Below are 16,836 nucleotides of genomic sequence, written 5' to 3'. Positions count from 1 at the left end.
CTCCGGCCGCCCCAAGCAAAAAAAAAAAACCGGCCAGAATGCTGCCAAAGCAAAAAAAAAAAAAAAGCGCCTTCCCCACTGCCTCTACCCCTGCTTCTCCTTTTGGCAAGAAGAGCCATTCACCTCCCCCACTGCTCTGTGCTCTTCCTCTGCCCAACTGACTGGCTTGAAATGGTAAATTTTTATAACCCTGCTATACCACAACCCCGCATTTATCGTGATCAAATGTTTTGGACCCCAATCATTGCGTTCTAGCGGGGTTTCACTGTAATTTGATACTCCATCCAAATGGCAGGAGCAATAGTTAATTGCTTGATATTACTTGTTTCAGGCTCTAGAAATTGACATGGTTCTAATTTGAAAACTTAATACTCAAGACATTTTGCATACTTTTCTTTTTACAATTAATTGAAGTGCCAAGGAAATTAATTTCTTTAGCAAAAATCACATTATTTCTTAATTAAACGCAAAATCTACTGAAACAGACAAGTTTCCACTACTAGACCAAGTACCATTTTCAAGACCAGAATGAGTTTTATATTCATCTGATGCTCAAATTACTTGAACAATTAACCTAAAATCATTTTATTTTTTAACAAAGTTTAGTTTATTCCACATCTTTAAAAACAGTTTGTGTTGCGTAGCAATCACAAAAAACAATTCTCAGTGAAATAACACTTGAGGAATCGCCTTTGAAAAATATAGATTAAGTTCATATACACAGTGAGACAGTGCAAGAAAGGGTTAAATATAAATGGTGAGTGGGTCTTCATGCAAGAGAAAGTGCCTTTTATAAAGCTCCATATATCAGAGGATAAGATAAGATACCAAGAAACCAGTAGCAACTTTTGATTATAATAAATTGGTGTGCAAGATTTGCGTGTGGCTGTCACCCAGATAAACTGTTCCTACGAACAAGAGACATCTATTTCTGTAGCTGACAAAATTATCAAACACAGAAGACTAGCACTGGACTGGAAGAATGTAATTAAAAGGAATTGCCTAGCAAAAATTCTAGTTCATGTAGCTGTTTCTCTGCTCTTCATAGTGCGGCTGGACTAAGTTTTCCCCAATCGTATTTGAAATAAGTCTTTTTCAGGGATGCAGTTTGGTACAGTTGATCATTTCATCTGAAAATGTACTTTCCCCTGTGCTCCAGAGAAGCAAAGACTGCTCTGTAATACAAATCAGCTGAAAGAAACACTGCTGGCTCCAAGAGTTTCCTGAGAAAATGACAATAGTTCATAAAAATCCATTTACTTGGACTCAGAGATCTCAGAGTGTCTGCGGATCAGGCTGAACTTGCCAGTGGGATCCGGGATGTACCACTTCTCCCAGACATCAACATATGAAGCTGTTCTTCCCCAGGGTTTGAAATGCCCATTCCAATGGAGCAACTTGGCAGCTTTCACAAACTGAGGAGAATACCTTTTTCCAGTGCTAGAGCCTTGTATTGAAAGAGAAGCAATTTGCAACTACACATTAGAACGTGAAATAAAGGCAGTAAAATCATCTTAGCATGCAAGATTTTAACTTCACAGTTACGAGTTGCAGATGCAACAAGGGATGGCCTTCGTTTGAGGTATGGGGGACGGGATTGGCAAGTGAGTCAGTCATTACAAATTAAGACTTTTGGGGCCAGATTCTCAGGTATAGCTAAGCACTGCTTTGTGCCATTGCTCCTATTCTGGAGTCGTTGTGGCCTTCCAGTGCACTTCAGAGCATTCTTAGGGCTGCACTACTTGTAATAAAAACTAGGGCTGTCAAGTGCTTAAAACAATTAATCGTGTTAAACAATAATAGAATACCATTTATTTAAATATTGTTGGATGTTTTCTACATTTTTTAATATATTGATTTCAATTATAACAGAATAAAGTGGTACAGTGCTCATTTTATATTTATTTTTGATTACAAGTATTTGCACTGTAAAAAAAGTATTTTTCAATTCACCTAATACTATACAAGTACTGTAGTGCAATCTCTTTATCATGAAAGTTTAACTTATAAATGTAGAATTATGTACCAAAAAAACTGCATTCAAAAATAAAACAATCTAAAATTTTAGAGGCTACAAGTCCACTCAGTCCTACTTCTTGTTCAGCCAATTGCTCAGACAAACAAGTTTGTTTATATTTGCAGGAGATAATGCTACCCACTTCTTGTTTGCCTGTTCTCACTTTTTCAGGTGATGTATTTTCATGACACTGTTGTAGCCGGCATCGCAAGATATTTACGTGCCAGATCCATTAAAGATTCATATGTCCTTTCATGCTTCAACCACCATTCGAGGGGACATGCGTCCATGCTGAAGATGGGTTCTGCTCAATAACAATCCAAAGCAATGCGGATCAACACATGTTCATTTTCATTATCTGAATCAGATATCACCAGCAGAAGGCTGACTTTATTTTTTGGTGATGTGGGTTCTGTAGTTTCCGCATCAGACTGTTGCTCTTTTAAGACTTCTAAAAGCATGCTCCACACCTTGTCCCTCTCAGATTTTGGAAGGCTCTTCAGATTCTTAAACCTTGGATCGAGTACTTTAGAAATCTCACACTGGTACCTTCTTTGCATTTTGTCAAATCTGCAGTGAAAGTGTTCTTAAAATTAACAGGTGCTGGGTTATCATCCGAGAGTGCTATAACATGAAATATATGGCAGAATGCAGGTAAAACAGAGCATGGGACATACAATTCTCCTCCAAGGAGTTCGGTCACAAATTTCATTAACACTTTTTTTTTTTTTTTTTTAAACGAGCATCGTCAGCATGGAAGCTTGTCCTCTGGAATGGTGGCCGAAGCATGAAGGGGCATATGAATGTTTAGCATATCTGGCACATAAATACCTTACAGTGCCAGCCACCATGCAAATGCCTGTTCTCACTTTCTGATGACATTGTAAATAAGAAGATGGGAGCATTATCTCCTGTAAATGTAAACAAACTTGTTTCTCTTAGCGAGTGGCTGAACAAGAAGTAGGACTGAGTGGACTTGTAGGCGCTGAAGTTTTACAATGTTTTGTTTTTGAGTGCAGTGATGTGACAAAAAAATCTACATTTGTGAGTTGCACTTTCACGACAACGATTGAAAAATACTATTTCTGTTTATCATTTTTACAGTGTAAATATTTATAATAAAAATATACTTTGATTTCAGTTACAACACAGAATACTATATATATGAAAATGTAGAAAAACATCCAAAATATTTAATAAATTTCAATTGGCATTCTATTGTTTAACAGTGCGATTAAAATTACGATTAATCACGATTAATTTTTTTTAGTTAATTGCGTGAGTTAACTGTGATTAATCGACAGCCCTAATAAAAAAAACAAAGTATGATCCACAGGCATTTGAGTTGAAATGGCAGCTCTGTTCTTCCAAATATACTGAGGACACATCAGAGGGCATCTTCCAATATACTAAATGCGTTTAATAATGTAGAAAACTTGAAAGTAAGTTCAGCTTGAGTAAGCCCCCTGGCAGCTTAAAAAGTAGCAATCATTGGTTCTGAAATGAGGCTGCAGGAGCTCTGAAAGTGGGGAGAACAGTGTAAAGCAGAAAAAGATGCATCCCTGCCATCCCCCTGGGGGGAGGGGGGAAGAAAAGGTCAATTTGCTGCATCAACACAACATTCAGCTATAGACCTGACAGAATGCAGGTGTGGAGGTAGTAAGCATAGCAGGAGGAAATAAGGTGTCAGGATTTCATTTCATACATACCAAGATGTCGGACATTCCACATGGGATCAATATTAGAATGTTGCTTGTAAAATACAATTAGCAGTGGTGGTGTGGCAATGCTACCTGCCAGAGTTCTGCTGTATAAGTCCTCTCTAGAGGGGGAGATGAAGTTATTAGCTGAGGGTGCAGATACAGCTCTAGAATGGTTAATTTTCATATAACTACTTCACAGAGGAAGAGCATGCTGCATTCTGTCTGGCTAGCTACTTCTGTAGACCCCACTATCCTTCATTCCACAGTGAATCTTCATCACAGTAACCCCAACCCCTGACTTGTCTACACCCGATTTCTGTATACTTACGCTACATTAAGTGTCATCCATTTCTCCAATTGCTTAGTGATGTTCTGTAGTTTCCATTCTGTTAGATTAGCAACAATGATCCCTGGATTGAAAGAGCAGGTGCTGGCTTTCATGGCGAGCTTCCGGATTGTTTGTTTCTTATAGTCTAAAAATCCAATATAATTGTACTGAAAACAGAGCAAAAAGTGGATTTTAGTTTTAACTGCTCCCAAATAAAATGTTCCCTCCCCCCTGCTCCATCACAGTTAAAAAAAATTTCAGTGCCCCTGGTAGAGCAGAGGATTGTTGTGTGTATAAAATATTTTTCCCTTCCTTTAGTACAGGATAGAGCCTGTGGTTTAAGAGGCACGACAACGTGTAAAACTTTCACTATAAAAGTTTTCTTATGCTTTCAGGAACGCTCATTCATCTTAATACCTAAAATCTAAGATGTCACCAATCTCACCACTAGTCCGAGCATATTATATGCACACACAAACTAAATCTTACCTATAGAATGTTAAGTTCTAGACTGCACGTTCTTCACAGCAGCGTCTTACTCCCATTGTACAGCACAGTTGTAAATTCAAAGAGCTCTGATTATGTCTCTACTTTTGAATGTGATCTCAAATTGGCTTTCAGTTGTGCCCACAACTAAGCACAGATGCAATACTTCAGGGGCATTTTATAGCACTTGACCATCTGAGTAACTAATTTGTGGGTACAGTCAGATACTTGATTTCCAAGTGCCATAAAATTTATCAGCAAGTGAGTAGGAACAAACTCAGAGGCCAATTCTGAAAATGAGAGTCTGAAATAATATTATTTTATCTGAACTGTTCAGACCTGATTCCCTGCGCCACGGATGGCAAATTTATTAGAGGTTGAGTCACAGTCATCTGCAAATGCAGCTGCATGGCCAGGTTTCAGTGGTGTGTTGTGAAGTTCAAGGATATCATCTGAAAAATTCAAACCAAGTAGAGAATCAAAACACAAATATTGCTTAAGCTTTAGTTCATATGCTTTTTGTACACTCTGTTCCAGTGTTGATACCAACACAATCTTACCCAACTCAAAACAGAGCTACATCTTTTTAAACAAGAAATAGGGCCAAGACAATTAAATGTTTAAAAATATATTCCTTTAAATACAGTACATGCCAGTTATACACAAGCTTACATTATGTGGAAGTATACCTCTAACTCCTGCATCTCAAATTCTACTCTGGCCAAATCACCCTGCTGATCACTGGGGGCCTAATTCAACTCCCAGTGAATACAACAGGAGCTGACATCAAAACCCAGGTCTTTTGTTTGAGAAATGGATTTTACATTAGAAATCATACATAATATAAAGCAGAGGTGGGCAAACTATGGCCCACGGGCCACATCCGATCCGCGGGACCCTCCTGCCCGGCCCCTGAGCTCCTGGCCTGGGAAGCTAGGCCCCGGCCCCTCCCCTGCTGTTCCCCTTCCCCCGCAGCCTCAGCTCGCTCTGCCGCCGGTGCAATGCTCTGGGCGGCGGAGCTTCGAGCTCCTGGAGCAGCGCAGCTGCAGAGCCACAGCCTGACCCGGTGCTCAGTGCTGCGCGGCTGGCTCCAGCCAGGCGGTGCGGCTGCCTATCCTGGTGCTCTGGGCGGCGCGGCTGTAGCGCCGCCAGCCACTGGTGCTCCAGGCAGTGCGGTAAGGAGGCAGGGAGGATGGATAGAGGGCAAAGGAGTTCGGGATGATGGTCGGGGCGGTCAGAAGGCAGGGAACAGGGGGTTGACTGGAGGCAGGAGTCCCCAGGGGGCAGTCAGGAAGGGAAGGGGGGTTGGATGGGGGTGGCGAGGGGCAGTCAGGGGCAGGGGTTCTGGGGGCAGTCAGGGAGAAAGGGTGGTTGGATCCCAGGGGAGGCAGTCAGGAATGAGAGGAGGGGTTGGATGGGGTGGTGGGGGCTATCAGGGGACAGGGAACGGGAGGGTTGGGGGGGTTGTCAGGGGGCAAGAAGCAGGAGGGGGTGGGGCCGGGCCATGCCTGGCTGTTTGGGGAGACACAGCCTCTGCTAACCGGCCCTCCATACAATTTTTGAAACCCGATGCAGCCCTCAGGCCAAAAAGTTTGCCCGCCCCTGATATAAAGGGAGTGAAATGAAAAACAATCTGGGAAAAAAAATAAAGTCAAGTCCCTTGTTTGTTGCTGTGGTCTTGTTAGGTAAAGAATTTTCTCCCTAGAACATTGCAAGATTCACTAGGGAATTGAGATTTCTACAGTAGTTTTACTGCTAAAGTTGAAAGAACTTAAATTTTTATTTTTGTAATAAAATACTCCTTTTGTGGGAGATTTAAACAGTTAGTAGAAATTAACATTAACATTGTCAAAGAAAAGGTGTTAGGAAAATCATGAGTTTTATTTTGCATATATAAAATATATTTTAGATGCTAAAATTACAATAACATCAACACTATCTTAACAACTTGGTTAAACTAGACAAGGTACAAATATGAAAGCCAGCAATCTTTATGCTTCACCAGGACAAAAACTGACCAAGTAGGGATAGGAAAAAGTTTCTTCTGAATGTATAGACTTGCACAGATTAAGTGCATTTACAAGGTTATTGCACCTTTACATGGGGCAGAAGCATTTAGCTAATTTCTGAGACAGGATAGTGAACTATATCCATTCCACCAAGGCAATTCCTATTCACTTAGGAAGAAAATGTTCAGTACCTTGCACTATTACATCATCATCCATGTATATGGCCTTCTCTGCATGAGGAACGAACATAGGTAAGTAGAATCTTGCAAAGGTTAACTGTGAACACAAGCAAGCAAGAGAAATGAGAAAGTGACAGAGTAATGGAGAACTCTAACTGATATCCCAGCCACTAATTTTCTGGAAATGCCAGTACCCATGACAACATATGCAACAAAAGAAAAATAACCATCAAGGATGGGAGTTTTTTGATTTAAAAAAAAAAAAACAGTTAAGGGCAGAATTTTCAAAAATACCTAAATGACTTAGGAGCACAAGCTCCATTGAAAGTCGGTGGAACTAAGTCACTTCGACCCAGATCCTCAGAGGTAGTAAGGCTTCTAACTGCCATTAATTTAGGAGTCTAGGTACCACTGTGGATCTGGGCATTAGGCTCTTTTGAATATCACAGCCTACACGTTCGTACAGCACTTCGGAAATATAAAGTGCTCCATATGGCCCTGCTTCTACAATGCAGTTAACTAGCCTGAGCACCTGCACAGAACTGCACTAACTCAGTGGAACTCCACACAAATGCAGGGATCAGTGCTAGCAGATCACATTTCAGAACTGGGGCCTACCTGATCTGTTTTAAAATATTTTGCTTATAATAGGAAAAATTAAATTGGTGTATCGTATTTCTTGGAATAACCAGCTATAATTGAATGATTCACTCATATTAATCATGACTAGATGCAAAGGGTTAATAATGTAATCAATGGACATTTATATAATACTTGTTATCCTGAAAGATCCCATTATACCAAGGAATTATATTTCTCACTAATGAAATGTAGCAATCTTTGGGTTCCAGAGCACACCAGCATTTTGCCTTAGTTTAGGATAGGAAGGGAATGACTCCTAATCCAAATGAAAATGTAGGTGGATTTTAGGGAACCAGAATGTAGTTATCCAAATTGGAAAATGAACAGGACTTTGGAGTTAATACTTCTATTCTTGTGAAAAGAGCTCTGGGATATTTAACCACAAATTATCTGAAGGGATAGCATGTCCTACTGCAGAGCATCCCCTGCTGGTACATTGGTTTAGTACAGAATCAGAGAGTGCCATATATTTAATTACCACAGACACTACCTAGCGTTAATCTCTATGGGGTAGGTTGTGCCTGCCTCATTATTTCTAAACTGAATATACAATTAAGTTTGGACAAGAAGCAAACTTTCACATCTATGAAAATACAGGTTAAAAACACACAGAGAATAAAGCTATAAAATAATAGCTATAAATCACAGATCTGTCCAGATATAACTAGTACGTCCGCCTACATCATTTATCAACATATGTTACCACTGATTCATATTTACAACAAATAACCAGCATCATACTCACTGGTTTTATGGAATCTGCCTGTTCAGACTCCACTTTCACTTTCCCTTCCAAAACACGAGGGTCGAAATCCAAAATTCGGTATTTCACCTTTTTCAGAGCAGTTTTACTCAGCCACGCCCTGCCCAGGGAAGAGAGGAAGAGGAGTCGCACATTTACAAAAAAGAATAAGCATGGTTAAATGAGAAATGAGATCAAATTAAACCAGAAATAAAGAGGAGATCATCCAAATGATAACGACACAAATAAGTGTTGGTCTGGTTACTCTAGCTTGGTTGTTTTCCCTAACTATAAAATGTGCATGTAGTATATTATCTATTTGACTTCAGTACAGTGCTGTATGGATACAGAGGTCTGCCTATATAGAGCTCGCTGCAGGATTGTGGCCCTACATGCTGGCTAATGGAATTTTCTGAGATTTACTTTTCAAGTCATTATAGTATTTAGCATCAGAAACTCACGCTCCCATTACAAAAAGCGTTACTCAAGATAATCAGTGTTAACTTTGACCTTCCAGTTAACTGGAGAAGGGAGATGGGGAAGGCAGAAAAGGGTCAAACATCAATCTAAAAATCAGGACACTTCACTGCTAGGGCTCATCTTTCTATGATGGAACCTGTCTTCTATTAAAAAAATAATTTCCTCTCATGTTTAACCTGTTTTCTTTAAGCATGCACACCAGCAAAGTGGGATATCATTCCTCTGCCATATTTATGGAAGCATATTTCTTACATTTCTTTTTTTAATGGTGTAAATTGAAATCTCTTACTAAATATCCCACCATTTGTGGCAGTTTTTTTGTGTGCAGCTGAAAGTCAAACAAATAAAAGAAGGATCAAGAGCCTCATACTGAGAAGTCAATGGGAGATAAGGGCACTCAGGACTTCAGAGAATTGGGACCTAAAATGAATACTAGTCATTGTCGGGAACAAGACAAACATGGGAAGAACCTGAATCCTTGGAAACTCTGGATTTTCTTGGCTCACTGGTTTTGACAGGTCCTCAGTGTTTACTTGTTGTAGTAAATTTTTTTTAAGTTAGGAAACAAAGAACACAGAAATCAAGCAAAGCAGAGCTACTCCACGCAGACTGCAGTCTACACCTGGAATGTTACCAGGGAGGGCGACTGTAGCAAACAGAATATACAATTTCAAGAGGCATCTACAGCTGCTTCCTGAAAAAGAAATGATCACAAGGTCGGGTAATAAAGCAAACAGGTAGGATTGCAATCAGTTTTCAAAGGTCTGGATTGTTGGACCAGATGGTGTTTTCCTCTTCTGAAAGTTAATCCTGTCTGAGATTAATGCAACACGCTGAATCTGGAAAGCACAGTTTACCTCAAATGGTCCACTGTATCATTTAGAGTGACAATATGGAACACCACGTTGGATTTAGTGTTATGATAAATGCTGTTCATGGCTGCAATTACACCTCCAAGCCTGTCATCCGATGCTGTAATGACCACAGGAATTTCTTGATCATTTATTTCGTCAGTCAGCCTTTGAGGAGCCTCGGGTATGAAATCTATTGGCTGGAGTCCTAATGGACTTGAATCTACAGGACAAGAGAATGGAATTATATATATTTGTTCTACAAATAAATAAATTATTAGTGTTTGAAAATTCTTAACCCCTCCAATTATTTCTATCTATACTGTTCTTAGTGACTCCAAGCAGGGATCAGAACTATTACAAGTTTTTAAAGCTAGGTTTTGTACAAACTTGTTACAGTAAAGACAATCCAAGCCCTGAACTTGTCATCTATATTAATCACAACACATGAAAATTACAACAATAATATTATGCAGACATATAGGTTTCAACTCCCCAATGAGCCAGCATGGCAGGGTACACAGGAACATCAGAGCTCAGATTAAATTCCTTCCTTCATTCTTTAATTTCAAGGCTTTAGTAACACAGAGAGCTAAAGTGGGTCTTAGATACAATGAGCTGCACTCTCAGCTCAGTGCATGGTCTCCCTCGCTTCTACCCTTCTCAGCACCATCCTCTCTTCCAACTCTCTTTCTAATTCCTCTGAGACAGAAACCAAGGAAACACCATATTAATGCTGCTATGGTGTCATCTACTCCCCCAGCTGACAGTACACGAGTGTCTCACAGGCCTCCTAGATATCTAAAATGACCTAAACTGAACCCACAACTATTTATGCCTGCAATGTGCAGATACAAAAATGGATGTTGGTATTTTAAATTAGCCAATTGAACAGATTACCTAGGAATATGGTAAATTCTCCATCAATTGGAGTCTTTATATCAAAACTGGATATTTTTGAAATTATTGGACGCCATGCAGGAATCACTGGATTAAATTCTATGCCCTTTGTTAGGCAGAGTGTCAGACTTGATGGTCATAATGGCCCCTTCTGGTCTTAAAATCTATGAATGTCTGACTTGAGATACATAGCAATACTACTGCATCATCAAAGCTGTCATTTTTCACTAAATGTAGCTGCAGCACAAACTGCTGGATTCCATCTGTATTTACATAGTCGTGACCCCATTACAATGAAGTCTACAGCAGACACCCTCATCAGGACCAACTTCCTCTTAGTTCTGAGGAAGTTAGTAAAAATCTAATGTTAATGGAGTACAGACATAAAATTTAGACAAAAAGACAGGAAATCCATGCATTCAAAATACACTTCATTATAGAAGGGATCTATTGTTATTACATTGCAAAAACCATTTTAGTATGGCAGAGGTTTGTTTCGGATTAGGTATGCATTGTGCTACTGATCTGAAAAGAAAACTCATTAATATATAAAAAAAGCAACTGTACCTGCTACATCTCGTTTCAAAAAGTCACTGAGACCTAGAAGATTGTGATGCAGAACTAATAAAAATATAACAATAACAAGTACAAGGATGGCAATGTTCACTGAAACAGAGAAGAGAAAGGTAATTAGGATAATCTCACAGGTCAGTAAAAGCTAACAGCACAAAAGTTCTTTATTTGTCTGCTTGTTTTAAATATGTACCTTTTCTGAATGTCATTTTTCCCTTGTGTCTTTGTTTATAAGTGAAGCCTCTTTACAAACCTGTAAGAGGAAAACATACAACAGTTACATTCCACTGCCTGCACATGCATATGGGAGACAGGCTATGACTGAGGGTGTCAAAAATTTGTCACAACATGGTGAATATGCCTCTATTCATGAGCTAAAACTGTATTGTATTTTAATGCTCACCAGGTACTTACAGCTAAGTAGGCATCCAGTTAGGGTGCCACCTCTAAGGGGGACATTCCATGTAATGAGAGGGAGAGAAACAAAGTGTCCATCTGGGGAGGAGGAATAAATAGTAAATTATGTTAAATTAGTACTTATACAGTGCTTTTCATCCACAGATCGCAAAGCACTTTATGAAGGTGGGCAAGTATCATAATCCCCATTTTACTGACAGAGAAACTGAGGCAGAGGGGCTACGTGATTTGCCCAAGCTCATCCTGCAAGTCAACGGCAAGGCTAAGCATAAATGCAGGTCTCCCGACTCCTAGTTCTGTGCCCCATCCACTTGAATGTGTTTACAGATTGAGAAAGTGTCCACTCAGATGGGGGTGGAGACAGAGATGAAGAACAGGACAATGTTTTAGTGGAGATAATCCCCATTTTGCCTTAACCCAAACTTACTGTCAACTGGAAAAAGTGCATTTTTCCAGAAAAGATATGATGACTACATGATGAATTATGCAAATCCTTGAGCTATCAAACTAGCTCTGCATGGAAATACTTTAACATTCAGTTTGCACACCACTGAAACAACAGATCTCTTTTGTCTGTCAGGCACAGTCTGTACGGCTTCTGGAGACTATGAATAGGTTCTTCTGAAGCTGAGCCAAACTATCCAACTATCCAAGCAAGACAGTGTCTCAGGAGCAGGGCAAATACACACACATATTTCCTCCAAAAGAGGCTAGGAAACCTTTTGATAAGTATAGTGCATTCTTTGCTCATTTAAATTCCTAGCAAAACATGTTATGCATTTTTCAAAACATGTCAGAATCTACACACACCCCTAACGTAATGGAAGAACAGCAGCTGCAAGATCCCACACAGGACAATTAAAAAAAACAATATAAGAACAGGTATGGCCATCAGTTTATGGAAGAAAAAACAAATAAACCTAAAGGCAGGATGCAACTTCTATACTACTTCACTTATAAAGACCACTACTGTAATTCTTGTATGGAATGTAGGAAAGTCAGGATATATGGCTCAAACATACTTATTCATCACTTAACTATGATGATGATCACAAATGTAGAACACAAAGTACACATCCTGTAGAACGCCACTTAGCTTTCCAAATAACTTGTAGAAAACATTTACACTACTTTATAGAAAGTTTGCAATAGGTTGAAAAAGTGCTACATTAAATCAGCCACTGCAAAATCTGCAACTGGAAATAACAAATCACACAGAGAAAACACTTTGGCTCTATGTTACACATAATAGCCGTGCTAGTGCTGTTTTATTCCAGCTAGGGACTTTAACATCTCACACACATATCAAACAAGCTCCACATATCTTGGCATAACATTATACATACAACACTGTCAGAGCTGTCAGCAAAAGAATGTAATCTAGCTTAGTTTTTTTTATACATAGAAATCGCTCTGTTGTGAGTCCTCACCTAAAACCTAAACATGCTGCAATACTCTATTAGCAGATCCCCAGCACTCACTGTGAACCTAATATGATAAATCAACCTATGGAGGAAAACCAACTTCTCAAGGAAACTGGTTTCAAGTTTCTCAAGTTATTTGAAATGCTAAGGGGAAAATATTTTAAAAAAAAAAACACCTATGAAATAGGGCTGTCAATTAATCATAGTTAACTCACGCGATTAACTCAAAAACATTAATCACGATTTTTAAAATTAATCATTAACCACCACAGTTTTAATCACACTGTTAAACAATAGAATACCAATTGAAATGTGTTAAATATTTTTGCATGTTTTTCTACATTTTCAAATACACCTCTACCCCGATATAACGCTGTCCTCAGGAGCCAAAAAATCTTACTGCGTTATAGGTGAAACCGTGTTATACTGAACTTGCTTTGATCCACCGGAGTCCGCCCTCCCCGGAGCACTGCTTTACCGCATTATATCCGAATTCGTGTTATATCGGGTCGCGTTATATCGGGATAGAGGTGTATACTGATTTCAATTACAACACAGAATACAAAGTGTGCAATGCTCACTTTATTATTTTTATTACAAATATTTCCACTGTAAAATGATAAATAATATTTTTCAATTCACCTCATACAGTCTCTTTATCATGAAAGTGCAACTTACAAATGTAGATTTTTTTTGTTATGTGACTGCACTCAAAAACAAAACGATGTAAAACTTTAGAATCTACAAGTCCACTCAGTCCTACCTCTTGTTCAGCCAATTGCTAAGACAAACAAATTTGTTTACATTTATGGGAGATAATGCTGCCCGCTTCTTATTTACAATGTTACCAGAAAGTGAGAACAGGCGTTTGCATGGGACTTTTGTAGCTGGCACTGCAAGGTATTTACATGCCAGATATGCTAAACATTCATATGTCCCTTCATGCTTCAGCCACCATTCCAAAGGACATGCTTCCATGCTGATGACGCACATTAAAAAAATAATGCATTAATTAAATTTGTGACTGAACTCCTTGGGGGAGGATTATATATCTCCAGCTCTATTTTACCCACATTCTGCCATATATTTCATGTTATAATATTCTCAGATGATGACTCAGCACATGTTGTTCATTTTAAGACATCTGGGGACATCTGGCCCTTAGTGCATGAACGTCTATCGCATGAGCTAAAAGCCAAATGGCTCTAGCTAAGGTTTTAGAGTAGACTCATTAATTGCTCTCTAAGTGGTCTCGGTGCCACTAGATGGACAGAACACCACACCCAGAAGGTGTGTGGGTTACAAATGTCCTCTGGAATGGTGGATGAATCATGAAGGGACATATGAATCTTTAGCGCATCTGGCATGTAAATATCTTGCAACGCCAGCTGCAACAGTGCCATGCAAACACACTTTCAGGTGACATTGTGAACAAGAAGCAGGTAGCATTATCTCTTGCAAATGTAAACAAACTTGTCTGTCTGAGTGATTGGCTGAACAAGAAACAGAACTGAATGGACTTGTAGGCTCTAAAGTTTTACATTGTTTTATTTTTGAATGCAGTTATTTTTTGTACAAAATTCTATATTTGTAAGTACAACTTTCATGAAAAAGAGATTGCACTACAGTACTTATATTAGGTGAATTGAACAATACTATTTCTTTTTTTTTTTTTTTTTTTTTTTTTTTTTTACAGTGCAAACATTTGTAATAAAAAATAAATATAAAGTGAGCACTGTATATGTTGTATTCGGTGTTGTAATTGAAATCAATATATTTGAAAATGTAGAAAACATCCAAAATATTTAAATAAATGATATTCTATTATTAACAGTGCAATTAATCGTGATTAATTTTTTTAATCACTTAACATTCCTACTATGAAACATGCTTTACTGAAGTCTTTTTAAGTGATTAAAAACAAAGCAGTGTTAGACAAAAACATAAAGACATGCCTCATTTATTAGTATGCAAAGTCAGAAAAGTAAACCCACTCTGAACAGTTTCCAGAGCAGTAAAAAAAATGCAGTTTATTATCTTCCTACACAAAAACAGAAAAATTGTTTATTCATTGCTCAAAGTCTCTCTCCACACAGCAAATATGCAATATATGGGCCGGATTTTATAAACACTTGCTCAAATACATAATTTCATTGAGGTCATGTGGACTTCTCATGCAAACAAGGATTGGGCCCTACAATAATTACAGACAGAAAGAGAGTCATTGTGTATGTATAATTATTACATAAACGTACATGTTTTTCTATGTCCTTTAATGGAACCAGAAATGGTTTTGATTAAAGTATTGAGTATTTACTTTTTCTGAAAATACTTTCAGTGAAGACATATCCCCCCGACTCACAAATACTGATGCACGTTCTTTTTGTTACATATAAGTAGCCCCATTCAAGTCAATGGAACTGCTCACAAGCATAAAGTTAAGCACATGCATTAGGTGTTCTCAGGATAAGACATAAGTGTATAATCAAGGGCTACACAGATGCTAAAAAAGGGAAGCATTGTGATCTTTTTTCCTCTTTACAAATTAAGCAAATAGCAAGAGTTTATCACAACTAAACAAGTTTACCCTCAGACTTAATAATACAACTACAACCTTTGGTGGAATCTCATTTGTGCTAAACTACCTTGTGAGCAGTACAGAACTAGTTGTATTGAACATCAGATTTGCAGTCCCTACATATATATCTTGATTATCAGTGGTTGTCACACTCTCTGAAACTGAAGACCCCCTTTTCTGTTTTTAGGAGGGAAAAGGAAAAATTAGAAAGCTCCTTGTCAAATGCTTACATCTTTTACAAAGAACTACGAAAAAGTGTTGGCAATTCAGGAACCCTCCCTCACCACCAAAATAATTTCAAATGTGACACATGTATGGCACAGAGATAGAGTGGAGCCTATTTCTTAATGATTCATCTGTTGCAGAACTGCACGGTTTAACACAGGGGTTCTTAAATTGGGGATCAGAACCCCTCAGGGAGTCACAAGGTTATTACAGGGGGGGGCACGAGCTGTCAGCCTCCACCCCAAACCCTGCTTTGCTTCCAGCATTTATAATGGTGTTAAATATGTAAAAAAGTGTTTTTAATTTATAAGGGTGGGGGGGTTGCACACAGAGGCTTGCTATGTGAAAGGGGTCACCGGTACAAAAATTTGAGAATCACTGGTTTAACAGGCTCTAAAGGACCATTGCCCAGTGAACAAATTTAACGTTCTTGCATCAGCATGGTAGGTCCCACATAGTTTAACTACATAGGTAATATCCCCACGAAGGCAGAAACAGCCCAGCTGGAACGCAGGCTACATGCCCAGCCTTGCAGACCTCAAGCGGGTAACATTTATATTTTAGACAAAGCACCCGATGTTTTCAGTCGCCTGCACCATACTGTGGGGCAGATCATGTGCCAAGGCAGGGGTGCTGCCAGGACTGCGCTTTCTCTGCTGCCTGCCGAGCGGCACTGCTCGCCCCTTGCCCCCCGCAGCGATTGGTGCAGGGCTTAATTTGTAATGAAAAGGGTGCCTGGGCTCAAGCAATTTTTTTCCATTCACACCTGGTGCAGCACGCCCAGAGGTGCCGGGTCTATGAACTGCCAAGCCCCAAGTACTGGATCGGTGCCCCTGCCCTGGGGAGCGGGGGGGTGGCGGGGGGGGTGGCACCGAGACAGCCGCGGTGCTGAGACACCTTACCTGCGTGCCCGGGGAGTCGGGCTCCTCGCGCTCCCGGTCCTCGCCGCCAGGCAGCCCAGAGCCAAGTGCCAGCTCAACACAACACAGCGCTAGCCGCAGCAGCAGGCAGCTATCAGCGGTTGGCCGGTTCTCGGGTATACACCGCGCCGCCTGATTACAGAACAAGAACTGTGCGCCCCAATATTATTTAGGAAGGCACGTTAGACCTAGCACATCACAGGGCCACCCTCAAACCCGAGCTTGGAGCGAAGGGAAACAGCCCAGCCAGCTCACGTTCCGTCCGGCAGTGTGTTAGACACACCTATGCTCTAAGGACCCCGCACCTCAGGTCCTGGAGCGCTGTTAACTGTTGCCATGGAGACGCAGCCGAGCGTCGCGTA

The 16,836-nt window shown here is 39.7% G+C and overlaps 1 protein-coding gene across 5 annotated transcripts; it reads right to left on the bottom strand.

The window, feature by feature from the left end:
• Positions 1-569: 569 nt before the first annotated feature.
• GLT8D1 (glycosyltransferase 8 domain containing 1) lies at positions 570-16,729 on the bottom strand. Of its 5 annotated transcripts, none has more exons than XM_034777125.1 (11): positions 16,457-16,729; positions 11,314-11,405; positions 11,104-11,163; positions 10,905-11,003; positions 9,444-9,660; positions 8,110-8,227; positions 6,735-6,819; positions 4,874-4,986; positions 4,049-4,215; positions 3,727-3,839; positions 570-1,447 (listed from the first exon to the last, which is right to left on the bottom strand). In XM_034777125.1, the coding sequence occupies exons 3-11, from the start codon at positions 11,117-11,119 to the stop codon at positions 1,257-1,259; spliced, it is 1,119 nt and encodes a 372-aa protein (XP_034633016.1). In that variant the 5' UTR covers positions 11,120-11,163; positions 11,314-11,405; positions 16,457-16,729; the 3' UTR covers positions 570-1,256. The 5 variants fall into 5 exon arrangements, with proteins under 5 accessions (XP_034633016.1, XP_034633015.1, XP_034633017.1 ...); XM_034777124.1 differs by having other exon boundaries at positions 11,325-11,405; XM_034777126.1 differs by lacking the exon at positions 16,457-16,729 and adding an exon at positions 15,397-15,415 and having other exon boundaries at positions 11,325-11,405.
• Between the last annotated feature and the right edge of the window lie 107 nt (positions 16,730-16,836).

This window comes from Trachemys scripta, chromosome 7 (assembly GCF_013100865.1).
Source record: "Trachemys scripta elegans isolate TJP31775 chromosome 7, CAS_Tse_1.0, whole genome shotgun sequence".
Classification (NCBI taxonomy): Eukaryota; Metazoa; Chordata; order Testudines; family Emydidae; genus Trachemys; species Trachemys scripta.
Note: the sequence above shows the minus strand (reverse complement) of the source record. Positions and strands in the feature narration are given on the sequence as shown.